The sequence below is a fragment of the Phodopus roborovskii genome, unplaced genomic scaffold (genome assembly GCF_943737965.1).
Source record: "Phodopus roborovskii unplaced genomic scaffold, PHOROB, whole genome shotgun sequence".
NCBI lineage: Eukaryota > Metazoa > Chordata > Mammalia > Rodentia > Cricetidae > Phodopus > Phodopus roborovskii.
The window spans coordinates 24,051,855-24,078,430 of record NW_026125397.1 but is presented as its reverse complement, the minus strand read 5'-3'; the positions used below and the strand labels follow the sequence as shown (position 1 = coordinate 24,078,430).

The 26,576-nt window shown below is 44.4% G+C and overlaps 1 protein-coding gene across 1 annotated transcript in view; it reads right to left on the bottom strand.

The window, feature by feature from the left end:
- Ak9 (adenylate kinase 9) overlaps positions 1 to 26,576 on the bottom strand; it is a 77,175-nt gene that overhangs the window by 15,011 nt on the left and 35,588 nt on the right. Inside the window, exons 19-30 of the mRNA XM_051175566.1 lie at positions 25,873 to 26,040; positions 24,072 to 24,161; positions 21,445 to 21,645; positions 20,996 to 21,117; positions 15,781 to 15,993; positions 14,293 to 14,553; positions 11,907 to 12,031; positions 9,348 to 9,567; positions 7,947 to 8,012; positions 5,568 to 5,774; positions 5,029 to 5,247; positions 2,343 to 2,556 (exon numbers count right to left, since the gene is read on the bottom strand). Coding sequence (XP_051031523.1) covers positions 2,343 to 2,556; positions 5,029 to 5,247; positions 5,568 to 5,774; positions 7,947 to 8,012; positions 9,348 to 9,567; positions 11,907 to 12,031; positions 14,293 to 14,553; positions 15,781 to 15,993; positions 20,996 to 21,117; positions 21,445 to 21,645; positions 24,072 to 24,161; positions 25,873 to 26,040 — 2,106 coding nt within the window. The remainder of the gene's footprint in view (positions 1 to 2,342; positions 2,557 to 5,028; positions 5,248 to 5,567; positions 5,775 to 7,946; positions 8,013 to 9,347; positions 9,568 to 11,906; positions 12,032 to 14,292; positions 14,554 to 15,780; positions 15,994 to 20,995; positions 21,118 to 21,444; positions 21,646 to 24,071; positions 24,162 to 25,872; positions 26,041 to 26,576) is intronic.

The following is a 26,576-nucleotide window of genomic DNA, read 5'->3' as shown; positions in this document are numbered from 1 at the left end:
CTCCCTCACTAGCATGGACTGGACGCCCTAAACTGTGAGCCAAAGCCAACCTTTTCTTTCTGGAGGTGCTTCTGCCAAGTAATTGTCACAGTGATAAGAAAGCAACTAATCCGTCAAGGAGATACAAGGATTGCACATAATGTCAGAGCACCACTTCCAAAAAATAAACACTACCGACAAAACGGGAAAAACTGGTTCCAGTGCAACAATAGTAGCTTGCTGTCGCCAATAGATAATAAATCATCTAGGAGAAGAAAAAGAAAAAGACAACCAAAAAAACAAAACAACAACAAACTAACAACAGGGTTAAAAGTATGCTATAGATCAGCGATTCTCAACCTTCCTAGAGCTGTCATCTTTTAATACAGTTCCTCGTGTTGTGGTGGCCCCTGTGTGGCAGTTTGGAAGACAATGCCCCCCCCCCCATAAGAAGTGGCACTGTTAGGAGGTGTGGCTTGTTGTAGTGGGTGTGGCCTTATGGGAAGAAGTGTGTCACTGTGGGGGTGGGCTTTGAGCAAGCTCAAGTCATTTCTCTACATGAAGCCTGAAGATGAAGATGTGGAGCTCTCAGCCTCTTCTCCAGCACCAAGTCTGCCTGCATCCTGCCTTGATGATGATGGACTGAACCTCTGAGCTGTAAGTGAGCACCCCAATTAGATGTTTTCCTTTATAAGAGCTGCTGTGGTCATGGTGTCTCTTCACAGCAATCGAACCCCTAAGACAACCATAAAACTATTTTTGTTGCTACTTCATGACTGTAATGTTACTACTTTTATGAAATATGATGTAAATATCTAATATGGGATCCTCAAAGGGGTTGTGACCCACAGGTTGAGAACCACTGCTATAGGGAGAATGGACTTAACAGAGACCAACTGAGGCACATCCAAGGTTTTCCAAAATAGATATGTATGAGGCTGCAAAGCAGCTCTTAACAAATGCAAAACCAGAAATAACTCCCAGTGTCTCAGGTCAGAAGGGAAACCATTAGAAATTAGAGGAGGAACAGCTACATACATTATACAAACACGTGGAGACTAAGCCAGGCTTTGAGTGAATGGTGTGTCACTGAAGGAGAACATGAAGAAGCTGCAGATCACATGCAAATGGAAATACAGCTACTAGAACCGGTGGGAAATGAAATGAAAGCAGAAGCTAAAATAAAACAAACAAACAAAAAAAAAAACAAAACCCAAAACAAACAAAACAACACACACACACACACACACACACACAATCCGTACTGTAAGAAAAATTTGTAGTTATGAGTATTTACACTTTAAAACCAGAGCTATCAATTGAACAATCTAATGTTTATCTCACTCTTAAAAAAAATAGGAATAAACTACACCAGCAGATGGAAAGAAATAACAAAAACCAAGGCAGAAATAAACAAAACAGAAACTAAACAACACAAAGGAACAATAACACAAAGGGTTGGTTGTTCAAAAAGATAAACAAAAACGACAAACCTTTAGAGAAAATAAGCAGAAGGTGGAGAGGCCCAAATAAATAAAATTAAGGGTGAAACTGAATAGTGCAACAGATCCCCGGTAATTCATAGATAATTAGGGAGTGATATGAAAATCTATATACTGTAGGAGGCATGGATAAACACCAGAACCTGAATGTTAAGCACACAGGGTTTTCCTTCGAGGGAAGGGATGCACACCTTGTTATCTGCCCATGTGGTTAATGGCCTGGTGACTTTTGCACTATCTGTGTGGCTGGACACCACAGCAGATCTTTCCCCAGACTTTATCATAAGCTTTTCTTGTTCAAGTCAATCTGCAGAACCCATCTTTATAGCCTTCACAGTGAATTTTGTTGTAGTCAAGCCTGAACCTGTGTTTAGTTTACTTTGTTCGTCAAAGAGATTCATGTATACTTTATTATGCACATGGGATTGGTTAATTACCGCCAGAATTGTGCTGTGTTTAACTATACCTAAAATAGACTAATTGGGGTCAGACGCCGGAAGTTTGGACTAACCCCAGCTACTGAGTTGTGTTGAACTGAACTACCACCGTCTTGCTTCCCACAGATCATCTTTCTGCCGGCCATGGAGGTTGCAGAGACCCCCTCCTTAATCAGTGAATTATAAATCTAGATGAAATGAGTGAATTTATGGACCCATATAACCTACCACATTTTACCCAAGAGGCCATGAAAAACCGAAGTGAATTAATGACAAAGAATGGGACTGGAGCAGCAATAAGAAGTCTGCACAGAAGAAAAGCCCAGCACTGGGTCTACCAGGATTTCCTTTTTAAGCTTTAAGAAATGGTTTGGACACGTTAATCTCAAGGCACTCCTGGGGGCGTGGTTTCAGAGCCCCTCACCTGTAGTTTTTCCCGACTTGGGAGGCCCCACAATCATAATCCTTACAGGCATAGTAGGTTTGGGTTTGGGTTGCCGGATGTATTTGATTGGGTTCATCATAAATTTTTCCTTAGTTTGTTTACTGGATAAAAAATAAATATACTGACGATGGATTACAGCGTGAAGAGGGTTCTCCGCATTCTCCACAGGCTTGATCGTCTCTCCTTCGCTTAGCTGTAATATGATTGAGTTCACAAGTTAGATTTAATTTATAAAGCATTTCCTTCAACATACTTGAAAAATCTGTAAAATATAAGAACGTATTTTTTTCTTACATAGTCAAACAATTCTAGTTACAAAAGTTAACAAAGTAACTGTATGCAAAATGAAGGTGTAATGTTTTCTGGTTGGTTTTTAGCTTATGACAATTACAGTCTATTTCCTTCATGATGTCTCATGCTTATGTTGAATGGTTTTCACAGACGGTATAGATTATTACACTTATTAGTGAACTAATTTATCCTCGCAAACATATCCACTTCTACAGCGATGCTGTGGATCGCATTGCTCCTGTCCCTTACAGTCCTTACGTTGGAACTCTTGTTACCAATGTGACTGCATATGGAGATGGGACCTTTATGGGGGTGATTAAGGTAAAATGAGGTCATAAGGATAAGTAAAAGGCTGGAGTCCTTAAAACAGGGGCTAGAAACACAATGGATATGTACAGAGAAAGCTCCACATGAGGGACCCTGTGAGAAGGTCAACTGTCAGACAAGGTGAGGAGGCACCGTCTGTCAACACATTGATCTATTGCCTCTAGGAACACATCTAACCTTTAGAACCATTGGTCTACGGCAATACCACCCTGAAGAACATTGGTCTACGGCAATACCACCCTGAAGAACCATTAGTCTATGGCCATACCACCCTGAAGAACATTTAGTCTATGGCAATACCACCCTGAAGAACCATTGGTCTATGGCAATACCACTCTGAAGAACATTGGTCTACGGCAATACCACCCTGAAGAACATTTAGTCTATGGCAATACCACCCTGAAGAACCATTAGTCTAGGGCAATACCACCCTGAAGAACCATTGGTCTATGGCAATACCACCCTGAAGAACCATTGGTGTATGGCAATACCACCCTGAAGAACCATTGGTGTATGGCAATACCATCCTGAAGAACCATTAGTCTACGGCAATACCATCCTGAAGAACCATTGGTCTATGGCAATACCACCCTGAATGTCCTTGGTCTTGAAGCTAAGCAGGATTGGGCCTGGTTAGTACTTGGATGGGAGGCCTTTAGAACTGCTCAAAAATAAATTATGCTGGTTAACCTGCCCCATCTCAAGTTTTACTATACTATCTGAAATGGGCAATACAGGTGGTATTGATGGATCATCTTTTAGTATAGAGGGGTTTCTCTCATGTTTCTGTAACAGGTGAAGTCCTATCACACCATTAACAACAGCCCTGAAATATAAAACACCCACCAAAGACAGCCTAAGTTATGGGTATGGAATGGGGGAACGGGGTAGGAAGAGTGGATAATTAATTGATGTTAGGTTCAAAGATCTTTCTACAGCACTAGAGAAACATGCATGTCTTTCCTGAAGACGGCAGAGTATGTGTGAAACAGTTTAGTCACTGTGTGGTGTGAAAGGTAAAGCCCCCCCCCCACAGGGAGTGGCGCTGTTAGGAGGTGTGTGGTCTTGTTGGAGGAAGTGTGTCAGTGTCAGGGGTGGACTATGTATGAGGTCTCCTGTGCTCAAGCTACGCCCAGTGTGACATTGACCCCTGCTGCTGCCTATGGATCAAGGTGTAGAATTCTCAGCTCCTTCTCCAGCACCATGTCTGCCTGCACACCTGTGGTGATATTTTGTTCATGATCGAACAAATAAAGCTTACCTGAAGGTCAGAGTGTAAAGCTAGCCACACTAGTCAGACACACAGGCTAGGCAGTGGTGGCGCAGGCCTTTGATCCCAGCAGCCACACTAGTTAGCCATGGAAATCTGGGCGGTGGTGGCGCAGGCCTTTGATCCCAGCACTACAGAGGAGTATCAGGCGGGGAGGCAGGGGCACAGTGTATTCATCTGCAGTCACCCTGAGGACAGGGTCCCCCCTTTCGGTCCGAGCCTTGGTAGAGGTGAGAACTCTCTGGTAGCTTGGCTGCTTTGCTTTTCTGATCTTCAGCTTTAACCCCAATATCTGTCTCTGCGCTTTTATTATGCATGCTGCACATGCCACCATGAACAAAATGAACTAAACCCCTGAACTGTAAGCCAGCCCCGATTAAATGATTTCATATGGGAGCTGTTGTGGCCACGGGGTCTCCTCACAGCAACCCTAACGGAGACAGTCCCATTGCTTCCCGGTGAGCGTTACTGCGGAACAGTGACTTGTCAATAATGCCACCAGCACTGTCATTCCTTCTTACACCGCAACGGAATTCCTGGCTGACTGGAAGTAAATGTTAGGGATGCAAAGAGACTCAGGTGGGGCAGGGTGTCAGTTCTGTGTTCTGTGCCTTTTAGCAAAAGCAAAGACGCAAGTTAGACGGCTCCATTTCAGCCCCCCCAAGTATTTTCGTAACTGCTTTACACAGTACTAACGGCTTTTCAAAACAACTGCATTCTCCTAAACAACTTGATGAGATGGGCAAGACGGTTTTCATATGAACTGTTTGACATTACCTTTACGGGGTCCCAGTAGCCAAACGAGCTCATGTATTTGTAGGTAAAGGCCAGCATTTTATGAGCAAGGTGTGCCGTCACTGGATAACACTTTTCAAAAATGCTTGCCCGATTTTCCACTAGTGGTTTCAATTTCAAATTCAGTACATATTGCACAATGTGAATTTTCCTAGCTCCGTTAACTGTAATTATTGGTATCAGAAACTTCTCGAATTCTTCCTGATAAGAGAAATTATAAAGCTTGATATATTTAGTGTTTCTCAGTTACAGCAAATAGATACAGCTGGTACTAAATAATCACACAAGACAAGTATCTTTTAGCTTTACAAGGGGCTGCCACTAGGGTCATGACCCCACTCTGACCTTGGAGGCGTCCATGCTGATCTGTGAATTCCGAAACTGTTGGGCGATGCTGACCAAGGGCCTGCTCCCCTAAAATGTTCTTTTGAAATATCACACACACACACACACACACACACGCCCCCTCTTTGCATCCCTGATTGTTGCTTTTTAAGTGGCGATGAAGGGAGGGCCAGAACCTGTATTATCTGCAGGTTACTTATGTTTGTCTCAAACTTCTCCCCCAGTTCGCTTCGCAGACGCTCAATTGCTTCCCCTTCCTGCTCCTCGTCTTCCTCACTCATCTCCTCCTCGTCCTTGGGAAACTCCTCTTCAAGGGTGTTTTCAATGTCATCCTCTTCATCCGACACGTCGTCACTAAAGTCGTCATCATCCCTGAACACACCCTAGGGAAGAAGAAATGGTCCCTTTACTCTCTGTGTGAAGCTTGCGGCAGACGGCGCTGTTAGCGATATTTTGTAATGACCTCATACTGGATGGTGATGCTGTTTTGAGAATTCATTACACCGATATTTTTCGGTGCCTGCCTTAGAGTCCCGGCCTCTGTCTGCGGATGGATGGGATCGCTTTTAAGGGTGGGCTCTTGCATGGGGCAGAGGAGACCCAATGGCGGAGAGGCAGCCTGGGACCAGAGGCAGTTTCAACCCGTCTCTGGATTTTGTGAGTTTTTATTATCTCTGTGAGTTCCCACTTCATGATGCAGTAGGAATGCCATGACCGGCCGAAAGTTGTTGGCACACACCTTTAATCCCAGACTCCGGAGGCAGAGGCAGGTGGATCTCTATGAGTTTGAGGCTAGCCTGGTCTACAGAGTGAGTTCCAGGACAGACTCCAAAGCTGTCTCGACGAAAAACAAAAAACAAAAAACAAAACAAAAAACAAAAAAAACAAAACAAAACAAAAAAAACCAAACCAAATAAACAAACCCTCCAAAACCAAACCAAACCAAAAACCCCAAAAACAAAAAACACAAACAGAATGTCATGACCAACACCCAGAACTTAATGGTTTTAAGACTGACACTATGATGGTCCCACAAACAAAAAGACAAGATACTATATGCCACTCATGCTCATAGTTGTCATGTTGTGTGTTTTTTTAAATAGTTTTAGAAATAATATTTAATACAGCTTGGAGATGATAAAATACTACCAGCAGCACCAGCAGCATTGTCAACTGGAAGACCAGTTTCCCTGACTGTGGAATGGAAACTACCTAGCACACAGGTAGTGTCGGACGAGTTAATGCACGGGAAGTCATCAGCCCACATAGCGGGAAGAGAGAACTGGCCCTTCCCGCTGCCTCTATCTAGCACAGAAGAGCCAGTGTGTCCGCCATGATGCCTTTCCAGAGCCTGTTCTGCACAGCCGGTGTCGTCATCATACTGAAGCCACGTTTAAATCAAACTAAAGGTTAAAAGGGAGAGCTTATTTCCCCAGGATTGCTCAACTTCTTACACCTGTCCACAGGCCCCGCGAGAGGGGAGGCCAATGCATGGCCCCTTGCCCTGTTTGTTAGTACTGGCAGATTTCGTATCATCAGAAAGTAGTGAAAGTAGTGAGTGTTAGTTTTTGTTTCCTCTCTTAAACAACAACACCCCCCACCATCTTTTTTTTTTTATTTAAAAGCAAGACATGCTTGGCATGGCTTTGTAATCCTACATTGAATTGTCAAAGCTGCTCCTGGGGTCCATTTAGAGAGTAATCTGGGGCATCTTTAGACAACCCCCCCACGTCTCTCTTTTTTTTTTGGTATTGGAAGGGTTATTTTTAGTTTTTTTGTTTGTTCATTTTTTAATCTGCTAACCAGAGGACAGCCCTTGGGGAGGAGGGCAGATTATTTCTACATTCTAACTCCCCATGTCCTAGTTTATTAGCAAATATGTCGCCACCTGGCGCTCTGAGGGAGGAGTATAAAAACACCTAATTTTAACATACTCCTGTGATGGGAGATGTCATTCTGTATGTTTCTCATACTGGTTAATAATAAAGCACTGTTGGCCAATAGGAAAGGAAGATAGGAGGGACTAGGAGACAAGGAGGAAATAGGAAGTAGTAGGGAGGAGCCAAGATGGAGAGTCTGGAGAAAGCAGTATGCCGCCGGCTCCCCGGTAAGAGAAATTCATAGATCAGCAGAAATGGGTTAATAATTAAGGCAGAGCTAGCCAATAAGAAACAAGTAACCGGGCCAACAGTATTGTATCAAATACAGAGTCTCTGTGTATTTGGGGCTGGCGCGGTGGCAGGACAAGACCAGCGGTGGCGGGCGGAAAAACCCATACTCGTTACACTCCTGGGCAGTTGCCTTTTCTCGACACCTTGAGTGGCCCCCGTCGCTGACGAAGTTCATGGAGCAGAGTGAAGGAGGTAGAAGCTGCCCAGTCCCTCCTTCCTAGAATGTGACAGTGACTTCTTCCAAGGGTATGTGTTTGTCATTTGCTGATTTGAATCTAGCTATAATTTCTATTTTCTTTTACTGGTAATTTAAAAAAAGACGTTGCATCTCGAGATCATAATGTTATGCTTAAAAAAAGAAAAAAAGAAATATCATCTACTTACGTCCCCTCTCCTTTTTCTGTCTCTCTCTAAAATAAGTTCAGCTCTTCTTTTAGCAATCATATCCTCCTGTTGAAGAAGCATTTACAAGTTTACATTAGAAAAACAATAAAATCTCTTCTCAAGCTGGGGCTTGCGTGTGGAGGGAGGGTAGGGACCCGCTCCAGGGAAACACACGATGGTGATGATGGCTGGAGTGCATTCCTGTCCTGGCTATCTCCCACCCAAGGGATAAGCCGCTCTGGAGGCCCAGTCACTCTGTCCTAGAGCTCCCTTCCAGGTGGATTGTACCTTTGCTTGTTTGGGGTGGGGGACATGCGATTTCACAGAAATCTCTTTTGCTTACAGTAAGGACACGTCTTTAAAAGCACAGCCGTACCTGTGCAAAAGCACACGCGTGTTGGAGATGGGAAAGCACACGCGTGTTGGAGACGGCAGCCGGAGGGTGAATGCCCATGCCCTATTTTCAGGGTCTCCAGAGTTTGGGTGCTGGTTGGCTCAAAGTTTAACTAATTACAGCGTGCCTGCCAGAGGCGGGCGCTGCCTTGGGCATTGTATGTTCTTTCACTTTCTTCTCAAAATACCGTATCAGGCAGGCAGGCAGGCAGGCAGGGGCCTCCACTCAGGGTGATTTAATAGGAATCCAGAGAGGTCTGTGCGATGTCACCTAGGGCATGAGATTCCCGGAGGAGGAAGCCCGGAAGCAGCTGGTGTGGCTGCTGAGGCGAAGGGCTTGCATTTACTGCAGCCAAAATATATCGTTAGGAAATGGGTTTGGAACAGGACTGGGTGTCCAGACCCTGAAGCTACGCTTGATTCAGACAGACATGTACAAGGCTGGTCTGCGAGTAGCTGGAAGGATGGACTGGAGAGTACAGAGACCAATCCAGGCAAGCCACTGGTGGGCCAGCACAAGAGCACTGGTGTGAGCCCAGCGACCGCAGAACTGGGATAGAGGTAGTGGTGGGAGGGAGCTTGGGCACCGGCTGCCAAGATCCTCTGCGTTGCAGCTCCGGCTCTCTTACAGCACTTGCTGCCTCTCTTGCGCCCTTCGGTTTGCTCCTGTGCCTCACAGAGGGAGGCCTGGACACCACGGATTTGGGAAGAGAAGCATTAATGTGTTGATCAGAAAAGCTTCAACTAGCCGGGTGGTGGTGGCGCACGCCTTTAATCCCAGCACTTGGGAGACAGAGGCAGGTGGATCTCTGTGAGTTCAAGGCCAGCCTGGTCTACAGAGCTACATACAGAGCAGGGCAGGCTGCAAAGCCATACAGAGATACCCTGTCTCAAAAAACCGAGCCAATGGGGGGGGGGGGGAGAAGCTTCATGGCACTCGGAGGCCGAGACAGGCAGTCTCTGAGTTCAAGGGCAGCCTGGTCTACATAGAGAGACCCTGATACGCACCCTGATCTTTGTCTTCAAGTCTTTGATGAGCTTTTTCCTTTCTAATTTCTTGCGCTGTTTCAATCTCCACTTCTGAACTTGCTCAGGAAGGAGGCGATCAAAGATGTCTTGATCATCTACTTGTATGACAACGGCAGCATCCGGGAAAAAGCCCCGGTCTCCTAGAAACTGGGCCTCCTCGGGGTACCGCGGGAAACCGTCCAGTATGAAGCCGGTGGAGCTGCATGGAAATTTTCATAATTCGCTTAAAACATCATAGATACTACAGCTAAGCCCCACTCAAAAGACAGGCATTCCCTCGTTTCTCTGACATTCAGGGCTCCCTTTCTATCTACCCGGCCACTTAGCTGCCAATGTGGGATGCTATGGCTAGCACACGGAAGGAAGCAGAGCTACCATCTGGTGAGAGGCAAGAAGCCAGTGGGGGTGGGGAGGGGTAAGCGAGGGTAACGAGGTGGCACCAGGGCCAGCAAACGGTAACTATACATATGTATGAAAGTGTTATAACGGGTTATTATTTCATCTGATAACTTAAAAACCCAAACATGAAAATACTGTACTATACGTCTATTCATACTATGTATTGATGGAAAGGGCGAACGTGCTTGGGCACACAGACAAGCCTGGGAATTTAAACTTGCTGATGTTTGACTCCAAAGGAAAGGGAGGTTTATCCTGCTCCGCATGGAATGCTGGGAATGGGTGTAGTTTACAACCTGGCCATCTTTCGCTGTTCAAGCAGCCAGACTAGCCCATCTCTTCCACAATTTATGTTTCACTTACCCCAGGCCATTCCTCCTAAAGCCGTGAGCATGACTTCTGTGTCATAAGACCCATCCTTGTGAGAGATGCCATTTGTACTAGAGCCTGGGTGACCTCTGTGTTATCCCAGATCGCTCATTCTCCCTTATCGTGAGCAGCGTTTGTCGGGGAAGGGAACCCATCCCAGGGAATGAGGTCATACGTATCTTGTGAACGTGTCTTAAGCTTAGTTGTACTCACAGAGCTGAGTTGATTGTTATCTGAAAACTTCTCCCCTAAATCGTGCTATGCAAAAAAATAAATGAGCTTGGAGTCAGACTCCAAGAAGTCTTGGCTCAGCACCAGCTACGGAAATCTGTCCGAACCAAGCTCCCTTCTTGTCCCTTTGCAGATTGCTCCCCCTGCCTGCCGTAAAGCTCCAGGGATTCTCCCACATTCCTCTGCATGTAGCAAAGATTTTAACATGTGTTGATGAATCTTGACTTTATCAGATGTATAATAAGTAGCTTAGAGAATTATTTAAAAAATTATTTCAGTTGCATATATTGATGCTTCTTTAATCTTCCACTTGCCAGCCCCTTTTTTTGAGATTTTTTTTCCCCCTTGAGACAAAGTCTCACTATCTAACACTGGTTGGCCTGGGACCTGCTATGTTGACCAGGGTGGCCTCAAATCACAAAGATTGCCTGTCTCTGCTTCCTCAGTGCAGGGATTAAAGGTGTGCACCACCATCTCAGGCTTTAGAAAATGTTCAGGTGGCCTGGATATACAAGTATGTAAGATAACTACAAATCAAACATTTAGCGGTAATACACTTGGTTTAAAACAATTTTTTGGCATGTATATATAAATGAATAAATTTATGAATACATGTATGTTTTCTTCCCAATAAAATGAGATGAGACTTTTATGAACACCTGACTGCTTTAGTCTTCAAAGGTTAATTCTCAAATGTTAATTCTCCTCTCTTATTTACTAGGCAGTTTTCCCTGAACTGGCCACACTGCGTGCGTGTCTGTCTTCCGCAAGGCCTTCCGTGTAGTTCCTCCTGGGAGGGAGGGACGTATTTCTTGCCTGATGTCCTGGTGCCACTTGTTTGACAAGAGCTCCCAGGTCCACACCTCTGTGTCCTCTCCTCTACATTCAAACACTTCGAGTTTTAATTCACTTCCCTTTTTAAACGAAGTCCTTCAGGAATGATCTGTGAATTACACAGTCAACATTGGTGGTGGCCCCTAGTGCTGCAAACAACCCACTCTTGATGACCAGGCCTTGCTGTCAGACAGACGGGATGCATGGAGGCTCTCTACCTGCCTCCCACTATCGTGAGTGAAGCAAGGCGTGGTACCTTTCATTCTGTCATTGTCCTCAGTTTAGCCCTCAGTAACTCTCCGGGATTAGTCTAGTAGACAGAAAAAAAAACTCGGACATTTGCTGATGGGCTAAGAGTGGACAGCTACCCAGTGATTGTGACTGAAATCATTACAGGGTTACGGGAGGGGGGTTTTGGGGGGAGCCCAGCAACCACTAAGGTATGTGGGGTTAGATCATTCTCAATTATAGATATGCCCTAGAATCTAAAAACAAATAAACAAACAAACCAGCGCCTGCCTGGGTCCTGGACTAAAACCTCAGCAGATTCTGATTTAATCATTTTTGGGATGGATCTCTGGCATCAGGTGTTTTAATGTATACTTTACATGGGTGAATAAGAGCAAGTTCATAGGTATAAATTGGACTATAGTTTTACCAAAGGAAATAAACCAATAAGAAACATAGCCCTGTGTATGGAGGCACCGTGTTGGTTCTTTAAGCCACCACTCGGAAAGGATGGGGTCTAGAACTTCCGAAGGCAGGGCCTCGTTCTCCGTTAGACTCAGCTTGATTGCTTCTTCCTCTTCCGTGAATTGAACATCTGGAAGCTAAAGGCACAAGTTACAAAATAAGAGGAGTTCAGGCCCACAGCAATGCTGTTTTGCAACACTGGTTACTGAGACCTTTGCTTTTCTCTGAGTTCAGCTTTGATACTGTTACTTCAAAACATTTCAAAACTTGAGCTCTGTGCACTGGTATATGATATGACTCAGTAATTAAAAAGCACCTAACGTGGCTAAGAGAAGTCACTAATCAACATGATTGATTTTCACATATGGTGTCATGGTCGTAATGCATCTTTTCTTTTCTTCAAAATTTGGCCTGATTCACATCACACATCTGTAAAGTTTAACTGATTTTTTTTGCCATCTGTACTATAAGGAGATACAGTTCTATCTCCTTAAGCCAGATTCGGATGAGAGGCTGGGACAAATAGACCCGAAGCAAATTCTGGAAGAGGTGCATATAGCATCACAATAACAGAGAGAACTCAGGTGATCTTTCTCTGAAGGTGAGCTGATAATAAAAAAAATGTCAGCTATTTCTGAAATAAACCTATTTTTTAAAAATTTTATTTACATGTTTATGTTTCACGTGCCTGAGTGTTTTGCCCACATGCGTATCTGTGTACCATGTGTGTATGTCGCCTATGGGGCCACAAGAGGACATTGGATTCTCTGGGATTGGAGTTACAGATGGTTGTGGGCCACCATGCAGATGCCAAGACTCAGACCCGGATTCTCTGCCAAAGCAACAAGTGCCCTAAGGGCTGAGCCGAGCTCCGGGTTCCGGAATGGAGCTATTTCTGTTGAGTACTTTCACCACCAATGATTCTGAAAATGAGTAAGATGTGATAAATCACGCTTGCCAGGAAGCAGGATTGTCATTTTATTATTATCTAAAATAAACCCCCTTCATGCGCCTCCTGAGATGCAAACAATTCGGGACTACAAAAACAACGCAGTCAGCGTCAACTGACCATAGCAGAGAAGCAGGAAATACTTTATTATATTAAAAAAAAAATCTAGACCGATGTATGAAAACCTGGGCCAGTACACATTAAGTTCATTGAATACCATTTTCTCTCTGTCTACACAATACAGGTGCAAAACTTTTAAACTCTGTCTGAGGGAGTGCCTGTTACTATTGGGATACTACGTGTCTGTCTGCTCAGGGATTTTGCTATGTAACTGTGTCTGAAGCCATTTGCAGGTCACATTTAAGAGCGAAATATCCTCCTTATACCAGAATTTTTTAAAAAATAAATTAGAATCCAGAACTTAGTTTTCACTACCCCAGATAGATAGAAAGCATTTAAGAGACATATATAAAATTTTCCATTAGGCTTCACTGAACATCAGTATTTAAAAATCTCCACCGGCTACAGAGCACTTAAAAAACAAACAAACAAACAAACAAACAAAAAACAAACTATCTGACCAGGGAAAAAAAGTCCAATAGCGGGAAATCTTATTAGAGTGTAGCTCAGATTCGCCAGACGAAATGTCCCAAACACAAGCACTCAGTGCGGGATTCAGTTTCCTGACTCCTGTGTATCACTGCCACATAAAACAGCATTTCCCACGCTAGGTGAGAAGTGCCTTTCTATATCACCCGGAGAGGGAGACTTTTATGGTGGCTCCTCCTCGGGTCTCTGTAGTTTGAAGTTACTGTGATTGCATACAAGGCACATAGATGCCACTTTTCAAGAGAAGGAGTGGACTTCTCACTTGGGCTTACAGGTTAATGAGAAGGACCGAGTCTGGTGCCCCGGAGGTCATTTTGTGCCACTCACCTCTACACGGGAGGGGGGGGGCATGCCCCTCCCTCAGGGAGGATCTACCTAGAAATGTGATCTTTGTAACCCATTTCATTCCCCTTCACAGCGGCATCTTATTTTCAGCTTTTTACAGTTGCCTGTTCTGGACTCCCCTGAGGTTCCTGGAGGTCATTGTCCTAAATCTGTAGTCACCTTGGATTCCAGGAACAGAATCCACCACACTGGATGAAGCTGCACCCTAGCATCTCCTCTCAAACAAGGACCCTGAACCATCTTGCAGAAACAGAGCAGGCAGCCATCAGAAGACTACACATTGACCAGGACTGTTTAAACCACGTGGATCAGAACCCCAAAGGCGAATTCGGGGCCACCGGACCCCCTATCTGTGCACACTGAATCTCCTTTCTCTTCCCAGTGGGCCTTGTCCCTCTGGCTGGCATCCTGGGATGGTGACTGCGTCCAACCTGCTGTGGTTGCTGCAGCCGGGGCTGTGCCCCGAACCCACCTGCTACAAACACCCCAGGTTACCTGCTTCTTTGTGTTTTCTTCTTCAACCTTCACGTTCGCCTGAACTGCAAGCTCTTCAAGTTCTTGCTTCGTTGCTTGCTCCTCCTCGGAATCGTCCTCAAACTCAGGTCCGAATTTCCTTTCAGCCTTGAGCAGCATTTTTTCTTGGAGAAATTCATCAAATTGAATATGAAAAATGCCGAAGTTTTCCGCCAGCTTTCTTCCGCATAAAGTTTTGCCAGAGCCGCGGGGGCCCAGAAGACATATCCTGATTGGAGGAGCCTGCCACAGAGAGGGTGGGGCCGAGGGAAGGAAAAGCCTCAGCAATGTGGCGGTCACGCCTGTGATACCAGCACCCACAAGTTTGAGGCCAGAGCTGCTTATGGGGACCTCCCCTCCACCACCAAAAAAAGAAGAAAAGGCGAGGATGCCTTTTTTAAAAAGTGATTTTTAATTTTTATCTTATGTGTTTGCCTGCGTGTGCCATGTGTTTGTGTGTGCCCGGGTGTCCAAGGAGGTCAGAAGAGGGCAATGGGTCCCGTAGAATTAGAGGTAGAGTTGTGAGCTACCGTGTGGAGACCAGGAGACAACTCCAGGAGCTGTTTCTCTCCTGCCAGCACATGGCGTCCAGGAATGGAGCTAAGGCTGCACACAAGCACCTACCCCTCAGGCCACATCGCCTTTTCTTGTCTTTCCTCCCTCCTTCCCTTCTTTCCTCCTTCCCCCTTTTCCTTTTCTTTTCTTTTTCTTTTTTGAGACAGGGGTTGGCTTTTTTTGTCCTGGAGATCAAGTTGGTCTCAAACTTACATAGATTCCCCCCTGTCCTTTGCATCTTGAGTGCTAGGATTAAAGGGGCACAGACACACACACACACACACACACACACGTGAAAATAAGCAAATAGAAAAAATTTTAAATACTAATGGTATAGTATATTACACTTTGATCTAGTTACCCCATTACAGAGAATTATAGTAAAAATAACTCAAGAGAATCAAGAATTTTATATTTCTAAGTTACCTATTAATTATCATTTAATATCTACAATGGAAAATAATTTTATGAAAAATGTCTGTCGGTGGATTAGATGTCAAAATGGTTGAGCATTAGGCACTCCGTGTGGGAATACACACATTTTCTGTAAGTAAAAAAGCAGATTATAAGATATTACACGTACACATGTTACACATTGATTGTAAACGTCACATATGGTTGTGAGCTGCCTGGGGTTTCCCAGAGAGCAACAAGCGTCCTTAACTCCTGAGCCATCTCTCTAACCCCTTTTGTGACTAAATAGCAGGTAAAAAGACACAAGCTACGTGCTGGTTCGACATAGACGTTATTGTAAAAGTCAAAACAGGTCATTATTTTTATGTCATATTGCAAAAAGCTGTTTCTTTCCAAACCTAGACGTCATCACGATGCTTTGTTGTTAATGCTGGTTTTAACGAGATTGGAGACTCCCGCGAGACCTTGGGAGCAGCCTTGACACAGGAATATTGTTCTCACCTTCAGCGGTTCGTTCTGGGACACGTACTCCTCGGGATGCTCCAGGAACTTTTCCTTGGCCTCCGCAGTCGAAAAGTAGTATATCTTTTCTCGGTATTTCACGGCCTCGTCCATGCTGCCCGGCTGCAGGATGAAGTTTTCTTTGAGAACCACCGGGCAGAAGTGCTTTGTGTCTCCCAGGTGTCTCCTTTTTTCTTTCAGCTTTTCTTCTCCCTAGGAGTATTGTTCAGTTCAGAGGTTACCAAAGCCATCCGATGCAGGGTCAAAGAGAAATTTAGAAGCAATTCACCTTGAGGAATAAGTGGTCTACAAGAACACCAACTTTAAAACAGCCCACAAAGCCATCCGCACGCTGTTACTTAATGGATTAAAAGCAAGCTGCTCCTGGTCCTCTATGTTTAGTTGCTACATTTTTCGTTTTCATAAAAAATAAGGTAGCACTGAGAAATAAGGTGTGCTCCATCCTCTAGACACAGAGAAGTGAAGTGGGATCTGGTAGGAATCAATTCTCAAAGAACGGAACCTGAGTCAGGCTCACATTCTCTACAGGATAATGAAGTAGGTGATCTGCTTTGTTTTATTGAAAGGAAAAACTTGAAAATGTTTAATTAAGTACAAATGAACTATTATACTGTGATAAAATGTCTAAAGGACTTTTTGGAAATCAGTTAAAGCAACAGGAAGTCATTAAACACTCACTATCATATGTTTCATTTCCCTTCCACAGTTCCCATGAGCACTCCCTCAAACGCTGCATACATAAGAGGCAGACATAGATTTAAGCTCGAATTTATCGGTTTTGAAACTAGAAATGGAATAATTTGTAAGTTATTCTGCAGCATGCTTATGCTTACAAAAGAAGAAATCACAACACTTTTCTGTTCTGTACTGCAGCAGAACTGAGACTAATCGGGTTGGGTGTGGTGGTGCTGACCGTTAATACCAAGACTCTCAGGTAGAGCTCTGTGAGTTCGAAACTAGCCTGATCTACATAGTGAGTTTCAGGCTAGCCAGAGCTACACAAAACCTTGTTTAAAACAAAACAAAACAAAACAAAACAAAGCAAAACAAAACAGAGAATTACTGATTCTTGTCTATGACGTGGAAGAGTTTGGATAATATAAGAAATGTCTTATTGGTGGATACGTATTAAAAATGGTCTATAAACCACTTCTGTTACTTATTTAAGATTTTTAACTTTCAAAGTAAAGTTTTCCCTCTGTATGAGTATGTTTTTCCCCACCGGTCTGGTCCCACCGCCGAGCCAGCCCCAATTAACACACTGAGACTCTGTATTAGATACAAAGCTGTTAGCCTGTTACTAGCATTTATTATTGGCTAGCTCTGTCTTCAATATTAACCCATTTTTATTAATCTAAGTATTTCCGCGTGGTCTCATCTTACCGGAGAGAGAGTCCAGCATTCTTCTCTCTCCGTCCTCCATCTTGGAACTCCTCCCTACTCCTTCCAGAATCCTCCTTGTCTCCTAGTCCCACCTATCTTGCTTTCCTATTGGCCAACAGTGCTTTACTCATTAACCAATAAGAGAAACATATTTACAGAATGACATCTCCCATCATCCCTCTTTCTCCCTAAGTCAATTTTAGTAAAAAAAAAAAAAAAAAAAAAAAAAAAAAAAAAAAAAACAAAACTTGGGAAAATCCTTTTTAGATGCTCAAGCCTGTTAGAGTGAAGTGCCTATGATTTAAAAAGAGTCCTTCAAGGATCTGGAAACTCTTTTTGTTTAAAATGCTATTCATTGTCTCCGCTATTTACCTGATTCAGTCTGACAGGAGTTCATCCCCTTTCTGCTCTTGCCAGGGAGCCAACTTTTGGTTTTCATTTGTTGCTTTTTATTTTGTTTTCTCATTGCATTTAGGCTAATTTTATTGTGCTTATTCTCATTATCTTTAGTTTAATGCTAACCCAGGTTCCTCAGGTGAATTTGGACTTCAGATACAAGCCAACCGTTTCATATAAACACAGTGAAGGATTCATTTACTTGAAATTCAGAAATATTCAAAACTATAAGGACACTGGCTATCCCATAGAAAGGATGACTATTCACATTTAGTTTATTTTTGTATTTTTTTATTTCATGTGTTTTGCCTGCATGTGTCCTCTATACAAATGCAGAGATACAAAGAAGGCGACGTATCCCCTGGAATTGTGGTTGGAGGGATGTAAGGCACTGCGTGGATGATTGGAACCAAACCCAGGTCCTTTGCAAGAGCAAGCGCTCTGAACGGCTGAGTCATTGCTCTGGTGCCCATATATTTAGTTTATACTTTCATTATTGATTTCTTACTTATTTCCCATGGTGGTTCCTTATAAGCCTTGGGTATTTGGTTACTGGGTACTTAAGCTGTTTGGGGGAGAATTAGGATATGTGACCTTGCTGGAAGAAGTATCTCACTCAGGGTAGGACTTGGAATTTCAAGTTAATTATCTTTGCTTCCCATTTGTGGATCACTCCAGGGCCATGCCTGCCTGCCACTGAGCCCCCATTGTGATAGTGATGGACTCTTAACCCTCTGGACCCATTGACCACCCCCTCACCCCCAAACCCTCCCTTCTATAGGCTACGCTGCCTTGGCTATAGTGTTTCATCTGTAGTAGAAAAGTAACTACTATAACTCCCTGGCATTTAGGGGAAATGCATTAAATTAAAACATATACTTAAGGAATACACGCATTTAAAAATTTCAAGTGTTCGTTGAGGGACTGCAGCAAGTGTCACCCATATCTGGACTGCTCTGTATAAGACTGTCTCTCACCTCTCTTCATTTATGTCCTTGCCTTGGATGTGATTTCATCTGACAAAACTTAAGTCAAGAGATGCATCACTTAAGACAAATAGTGAGACTTCACTTGATAGAGGCTTGCTTGGCCTGCAAGCATGGGGACTTTAGTTTAATTCCCAAGCACCCGCATAAAGAGTCAGGCACAATGGCACACCCTAACCCTTATATGCTAGTGCTGGTGTGTGGGGACACATGGCTCACTAGGTCACAGCAAGCTTAGCCTGTTATAAAAGACCTTGTCTCCTAAAACGAGGTGGATCTCTGTGAGTTTGAGGCCAGCCTGGTCTGTAAAGCTACACCGAGGAACCCTGTCTCAAAAAACCAAAAACCAAACAGCGACAACAAAAAAGTGTTACTAGACACATGCTGCTGCCTCTTTTAAGAAATTCTTTGCTTCTTCGCAGCCAAGCAACCTGAATATGACAAGCTCGGTGTTGTTTCCTTCATGGGATTCTCTGACCTTCTTGGATCTGAGAGCTTGTAAGCCGCTCCAAATACTGAGAAAGTATAGCTGTTGTTTCTTCAAATATTGTCGCTCTCTCCCCCCACACATACTTTTGTAGGTTCCGAGTGTGTGTCCAGCGGGCTGCTCGAGGCTCCTGCAGTGTCTCAGATAGTTTCCGTTTCTTTACCTCCCTTTGTGCAGTTTCTAGGCTACCATTGTTCCCGCCAGGCACATCTCGCTTCATGTTTTCTGCGTTCCAAGCCGCCCCGCCCCGCCCACACTGTCCATCATGCCCTCTTTGATCTCTACTTCCTGTTTTGAATTTATAGCAGCAAGAACAGCCATCTCAACGTCCTTTTCAGCCAATGCTGATGTATTTTTCACCTCTAGAGTAGTTTGAGTTGGTGATTTTTTTTTTCTTTTCATCATAAATCATACGTTCTTAGCAGATCTGGCTTTCCTTGAGTGGATACCAAAGTTTATGTTGTAATACCATCAATACATTTGAGTTTGTTCTAGGACACAGCTGAGTTGCCAGGAAGTAGTTTCACGTTTTTGGCTCTTGCTATTAAGGTAATTGGAGCAAAAGCACTTTTTTTTTTTAGGTCTAATTATTTCCCATCTCTGAAGCCTGGCCCTTGCTCCCAACTTGCTGTGACTGGTGAGATTTTACACTGGAGAGTTAAAGAAGCTCAGACATAAAAATACAAGTTTTCAACCAGGACTGCCTGCAGAGACACAAGGCAGGGCTACTCATTGCAGACCAGAGGCTGCACAGAAAACACTACAGGGAATGGTAGATGAAGACAGGCTGACTAGGAGCAGGGCAAACCCCACATCCTTGAGCAATGCTTACATCGGTTCCTTGGTGACAAAGTACTGGAAAGTGTTGACAGAATCCTCTTTAAATCATGTGGTGCTACACCCATATACTTATATCTTTGGGTTTAAATTAGGCAATAATAAGTGTGGTGATATAATGTTTATTATTTAATAAATCCCTGGATATCAAAATGCAAAGCTAGCCACAGCCGTAGAGCCGGGCAGTGGTGACACACCCCTTTAATCCCAGCAGCCATGCTAGCTAGCCTAAAAGGCAGGTGGAGGTGACACACAGCTTTAACGCCAGGACTCGGGAGACAGAGGCAGACAGATCTCCGGAAGTTCAAGGCCACCCTGAGCTACATGATATCGATCCAGCCTAAAAGAGAAACAGCTCACACAAAGATGATCTCAGCACGTGGGATCCTATGCCTTTAACCCCAGCGGTAGGGAGGTGGAGACAGGGCTAGGTGGAACTCTGAGGATTGCAGTCTGAGGAGGCTTGGTGTTTGCATTGCACTCTGGGGGGTTTGTGGAGCCAGGATCACCGTTTTGTTTCAGTCTGAGGTAGAGGTAAGAGCTACTGGCTGACTGTTTTGCTTTACTCATCTTCAGCTTGAACCCCAGTGTCTGTCTCCTGGGTTTTTAATATTTGTGTTACATACAAATCAATTAACTACAAGTGCAAGTTTGTTTAACATATTTAACTTAGTAAATTATATTTTCATTTCTAGAAACTTTTATTGAAAGAACAATTTCCTGCTTTACTGTTGACATGTACCTAATCTGGGGATTATTAATGACAACAATGGTTATTGTCATTCTGGCACCAATGATGTAGATTGGTGTCTGAATATGGCTTGGTCCTGTTGAGCATTGTGGATCATTATCACGTGGACAGCCTTCCAGACACTCCAAAGGCATCTTTCTCATACCTGCTTTTGTTAACTTTATAAAATATTTATAGTCTTAATACTCATTTTTTTTTTTAAAAAAGAAGAAAACAGTAAAACGGTTTTCTTTTTTATGCTTTCATTAAGTAGCTCTGGTAAAGGGGAAATTTTTCATTTATAAAGTTGAGGATGGGGTGGGGATCCAGCTCAGTGGTTGGGCACTTGCCCGGCATGGGTGAAAACGGCCATACCTCCTCCTCTTCCTCCTCCTCTTCCTCCTGTTCCTCATCCACTTCCATCTCTGCCTGAAAGTCTTCCGCCTCTTCGTCATAATCTTCGGCGTTTAGTTCCCACGCAGCGTACTGAAAAGGTTCTGTTGTTTTTAAAAGGGAAAAGAGGTTTTAGAACAAAAAGTTATCAGCCGTTTGTCATAGTCAAACGTTAGAGAAATTAACAGTTACCATGGATCTCTCAATTCCCGTGTGTGTACAAACCCTCTCTGTGAGCCCTCAGCACCACCCGGGTCAGCTCTGCTTGGCCAGTGCCTGCGTTATTTACGGTAGTTTTAGAATGCCTTACAGATCACCTTTAGATGTCCTCGGTGTTTTACTTGAGAAGCCATCAGAGCAGACTTTCAAGGTCTAAAATGCTCTTACTGCTAGTGTCCAATTTAACAAGAAAGCCACAAGTTTCGCCTTACTTTGCATCGTCTCAATGACTTTTTGAAGCAATTCCTTCGGTGTTTTGTTGGAAATATCCAGTGTTAATATTTGAATCAGATTGTCAGTGATCATCTGCTCCAGATGTTTCCACATGAGAAGGTAATTATTCAGCTCTTCTTTCAGAGGCTCCATCTCAGAAACATTGGGGTAAGCATCGTCTGGGAACTCCGGCAGAACAACTGTCAAATGCAAGTTCAGAGGGAGAAAGGGGGCCTTGAAAAGCCCATCTCTAGTCAGACCACACAGGAGCTTATCATTCACATGCTTTCATTCATAATTAGCTATTAGAGAGTTGAAAGCATGTGAATGATAAGTGGGTTTCATATGGAAACCTTAACTGTTAATGTAAATTGTAAAATAAGACGAAAAAGCGCTATGAACTGAATAGCTATGCTGTTAATGGGTTGACATAAATAATTATAATTCATATTGACTGGTGTGGCAGTTTGAAAGAAAAACAGTCCCCATAGGGAGCGGCATTGGTAGGAGGTGTGGCTTTGTTGGAGTAGGTGTGGCCTTGTAAGGGGAAGTGTGTCACTGTGGGATTTGGCTTTGAGGTCTCTATTGCTCAAGCTCTGCTCAGTGTGATAGACAGATCTCTTCCTGCTGCCTGTGGATCCAGATGTAGAGCTCTCAGCTCCTCCCCCTCCCCCATGTCTGCCTGCCTGCTGCCATGATGCTAATGGACTAAACCTCTGAAACTGTAAGCCAGCACCTTAATTAAATGCTTTCTTTATAAGAGTTGCCGTGGTCATGGTGTCTCTTCACAGCTAGAAAGCCTCACTAAGTCAGAAGTTGGTACCAGCACCTGGGGCATTGCTGTGGCGGGCCTGACCACGCGTTTGTTGGGAGGAATGTGGACTTTGGGAGTTTGGGTTAAGAAAGCAGTGGAAATGATGCTTTAAGCAGGGCTTCATGGGCCACACTAGCAGGAGCCCGGAAGGCAGTGGAGTGTGATTGGAACTGTAGGGGCCTGGCTCACGAGGTGCAGAGGAGAAGAATATTAATATGTGGCCTAGAGATTGTTCTTGTGACAATTTTGTCTTTGTCAAAATAATCTGCCTGAAGCTAAAGTGAAGAGGTTTGGATTAATTCCATTGACAGAGGAATTAGTGATTAGTCTTCCACTCTAATGAAGATTTATAATGAACAATGAACAAACTGAACAAGGAAAAATACAAAATGTCAAATTTGAGGAGAAAGGAGCACCAGGAAGTGTTCAAGGAGACAACAGACTGAGAAATGGGAGAAAGGCCTGGGCAACCTCAGGGCAAGAGCCCGCAGAGCTAAGCTTTCACCTGTGAGAAGGGAACCAAGAAAAGCTCAGAGCTGGGTGTGGGCGCACACCTTTGATCCCAGCACTTTGGAGGCAGAGGCAGCCAGATCTCTGAGTTTGCGACCAGCCTGCTCTAGACAGTGCGTTCCAGGACAGCCAAGCTTGGGCAGCAAAGGAAACCATGGAAAACAGGAAGCTGCCGAACATATGATTGAAAAGGGGACCATGTTTCAGCCCCAGCAAGCAGCAGAACTTGGCGGCTTGGGCCACGTGGTTCTGGCTTCGGTCAAGGATGTAAGGAAGGGGTTGTGGAATCTTTCTCTTCCACTTAGGAAAGCCACTGAGGCCAGGCCTGTGTCCGGGTGTCCCTGCATGGAGGCCCAGAGAGGCCATTGTGTGAAGCTGTGAAGGTGAAGCCTGGATTGCCTTGGAGACCCCAGGATGTTAGAGGTGCCAGAGCTGTGGGTACCTGTCAGGGAGAGCTGCTGACAGGGAGTGGAGCCTGCCCGAGGGAAACGGCTGTGGGCTGTGGGCACTCAGCAGAGCTGAAAAGAGTTGGAGATCTGACGGGGGTTTCAACATCAGACGTGGAGATGCAGACTTTGGAGCTTGTGCAGCTGCTTTTCAGTCTTGCTCTGGTCCAGTGCTCCCTCACTATGATCCCTTCCCTACGTTTTGTAGCAGTAATGTATATCCTGTGCCATTATATGCTGGAAGCATGTGATCTGCTTTTTTGACTTTTATTTTGCAGGGATTACAGTTAAGAGAGTGTATGAATCTCAGAAGAGACCTTGAACGTGAGACTTTAAAATAAGTTTGAGGCTGTTGTGGACTATGGGGACTTTTGAGGTTGGACTAAACGCAGTATTGCTTTATGACATGGCTACAAGACTTTGGGGGCCAGCACGTGGCGTGGCTTTGTTGGAGTAGATGGAACCTGAGGGGAGGAAGTGCGCCACTGTGGGGGTGGGCTTGGAGGTCTCCTCTTCTCGAGCGGTGCTCAGGGTGAGAGGCAGTTCACCATCTGCTGCCTGCAGATGGCGATGGAGGTCTCTCGGCACCCTGTCATGTCCCACCCTCACGACAAGGGCCAAACTTCTGAAACCGAACCCCAGCCCCAATTAAATGTTTCCCATTGTAAGGTTTGTGCTGGCCACGGCTTCTCTTCATAGCAATAGACACCCTAAGGCAACTGGCACACGGCAGAGGACGAGTAAGCAGAGACTGTGACCCAAAGGAAGGTTTGATCCGCTAGAGAAACACTTTTGTGAATGAACGGGAACTTCTGTTTTTATGAATGGGAACTTCTTTTCTATTTTCTGGTCTAACCTGTTTCAGTTACTTCTTCAGACTCCAGGATCTCTTTGGATTCCTTTTGGATTTCTGCTTCAACTGTAGGGTCCTCAGGAGGTTCAGTGACTTAAGGAAGAAATCTAAGTTAGTGCCTGAATTTTAAAATGTTATTCCTATGAAAGCTTTGCCACAAAGACGACTTTAAAACATACTTTCAATTAAAGATGATATGCCTATTTGAAAAACACAGATTTATATTTTTAGGGATGGCCTAAAATAGAGTACAAGTCAGAAAATAAACATTTAAAATACACAAAAGGATGCTGAAGGTCTGGAATGGCAGCCTGAGTGGGAAAGAATGGTTGGTCTGGGAGCCCGAGGAGCTGGGTTCGAGTCCCTAGCACTCATGTACAAACCTGGGCATGAATGTATGGGCTGAGGCAGGCAGGTCCCACGAGCTCATGAGGCGGCCGATCTAGCCAAAATGGTGAGCTGGCCTCACAACAGATGCTGACTTGAGGCGATGGGGGGGGAGTAGACGAGGGAGACGCCGGAGCCCTCCCCTTCCCACGAGCACGCACAGGCACTGGTATACCCCTCCATGCGCATGTGCCACATGCACCCTTCCCACAGGACATCGACTGGAATAATACTTGACACATGGGACATGCCATTCTGGTTGGTAACTGTTAAATGTTTTTACACCCCCATTATTGCGGTATCAGATCTAATGCCTGGGAGGAGTCCTTTTAACGTCTCCCTAAAACATCCCCGAGGATACAGGAGGACAGCAGTTGAGGGGTGGGGATGGAGGAGCAGAAGAGAGTCACAGCTACTTCACCATCGGGGACAGGCTGTAAAGCATCTATTTCACAGACAGACACCCTTCACACACACACATCCAGTCCAGATGGCTCCAGACATGCAGACTACTTACACATCTTCTCACGCCATAGCCCCCACGTCTGCGCCCAATTCTAAGATACACACTTTGCATAGATTATATATACATGTGGATGCATATTACACATATAAATATATACACAATTATATCATAATGCTATCTTCTGAGTTAACACTTTAGCACCCATTCAGCAGGGTCTCTAGTACTTAGACTTTATTAGAGCAGGATGTAGAAAGGGACAGGCCTAGGAGTTTTGTTGGCGATGTGTCTAATTGTAAATGGCTCAATTAGTAAAAACACTATAAACCCTGACCAATAGAAGAGGACCAAGGCAGGGAGAGGATAAACTTGGAGGTTTCTGAGATGGCTATTTAACCTTTGGACTCCAGAGGTTCTCTGTTTACCAAGCCAATGCTTAGCACTTCCATTGCAGTAAGACCTAACATTCACATGTGGTATGTGGGCTGGGGAAATGCATCCCTTCCTTCACTAAAATCACTGCACAAGATAACCATGGGCGATGGAGAAGGAGCCAGGAAACACATCAGTAGACAGAACCAGGCATCAAACCCAGGAGATGTGTGTGTGTGTGTGTGTGTGTGGGTGGGTATGTGGGGTCCTTTGGGTGGTAAGTCTACAAACACTGCCTTCATCTTGAACTTTTTTTTCTTTTAAAAGATTTATTTAAATTTTTTATGCATGTTAGTGTTTTGTCTACATATATGTAAATGAACTGGACGCCAGCAGTGGATGTTGAAATCCCTGGATTTGGAATTACGGACAGTTGTGAGCTGCTGTGTGGGTGCTGGGAACTGAACCCAGGTCCTCTGGCCGAGCAGCAAATGCTCCAAACTGCTGAACCATCTCTTCAGCTCCAGTACCTTCAGCTGAAACTTTTATTAAAGTTCTTAAGATTTAGGAAGTGGAGCTAACCTGCTTCCGGTTCATGCTCTGCTTCTGGGAACTCAGATGCTTCAGACCCCTCAGGCAACAGAGACCCTCGGGTGTACTCCTGCATCTCGGGTACCTCTGGCTCTTCATGGGCTTCAAAATCTTCAGCATCAACCTCCTCATCAGCTTCATTATCAGGCTCTTCAACATCTACAGAGAATTGCAAGGAACAAATTATCATTCAGTTAAAGCCAACAAATGATTGTTGGGCAGGGTTAAACATAGCAAGGGGTATAAGACGTCAGAGGTGCTTGCCCTGCACTTGGTTTAATGGTGGGGACAGATGCATTACCGCTGTGTGCGTCACATCTCCTGATGTGCGTTACCGCTGTGTGCGTCATATCTCCTGATGTGCATTACCGCTGTGTGCATCATATCTCCTGATGTGCATTACCACTGTGTGCGTCATATCTCCTGATGTGCGTTACCACTGTGTGCGTCACATCTCCTGATGTGCATTACCGCTGTGTGCGTCATATCTCCTGATGTGAATTACCACGGTCCCACAAAGCTTATGCCCCTCTTTTTAGAATAACACTGTCACAAAATAAAATACACAAGCAACCAGCTATGCTGAAAAACGCGTGTTAGAACATAAACCTATTTTGGGGCTGTAGAAAATGTGTTAAAGAATAAGTAGCACCCAGCTTCATAACTACTACAATTACAATGGCAGGAAACATACA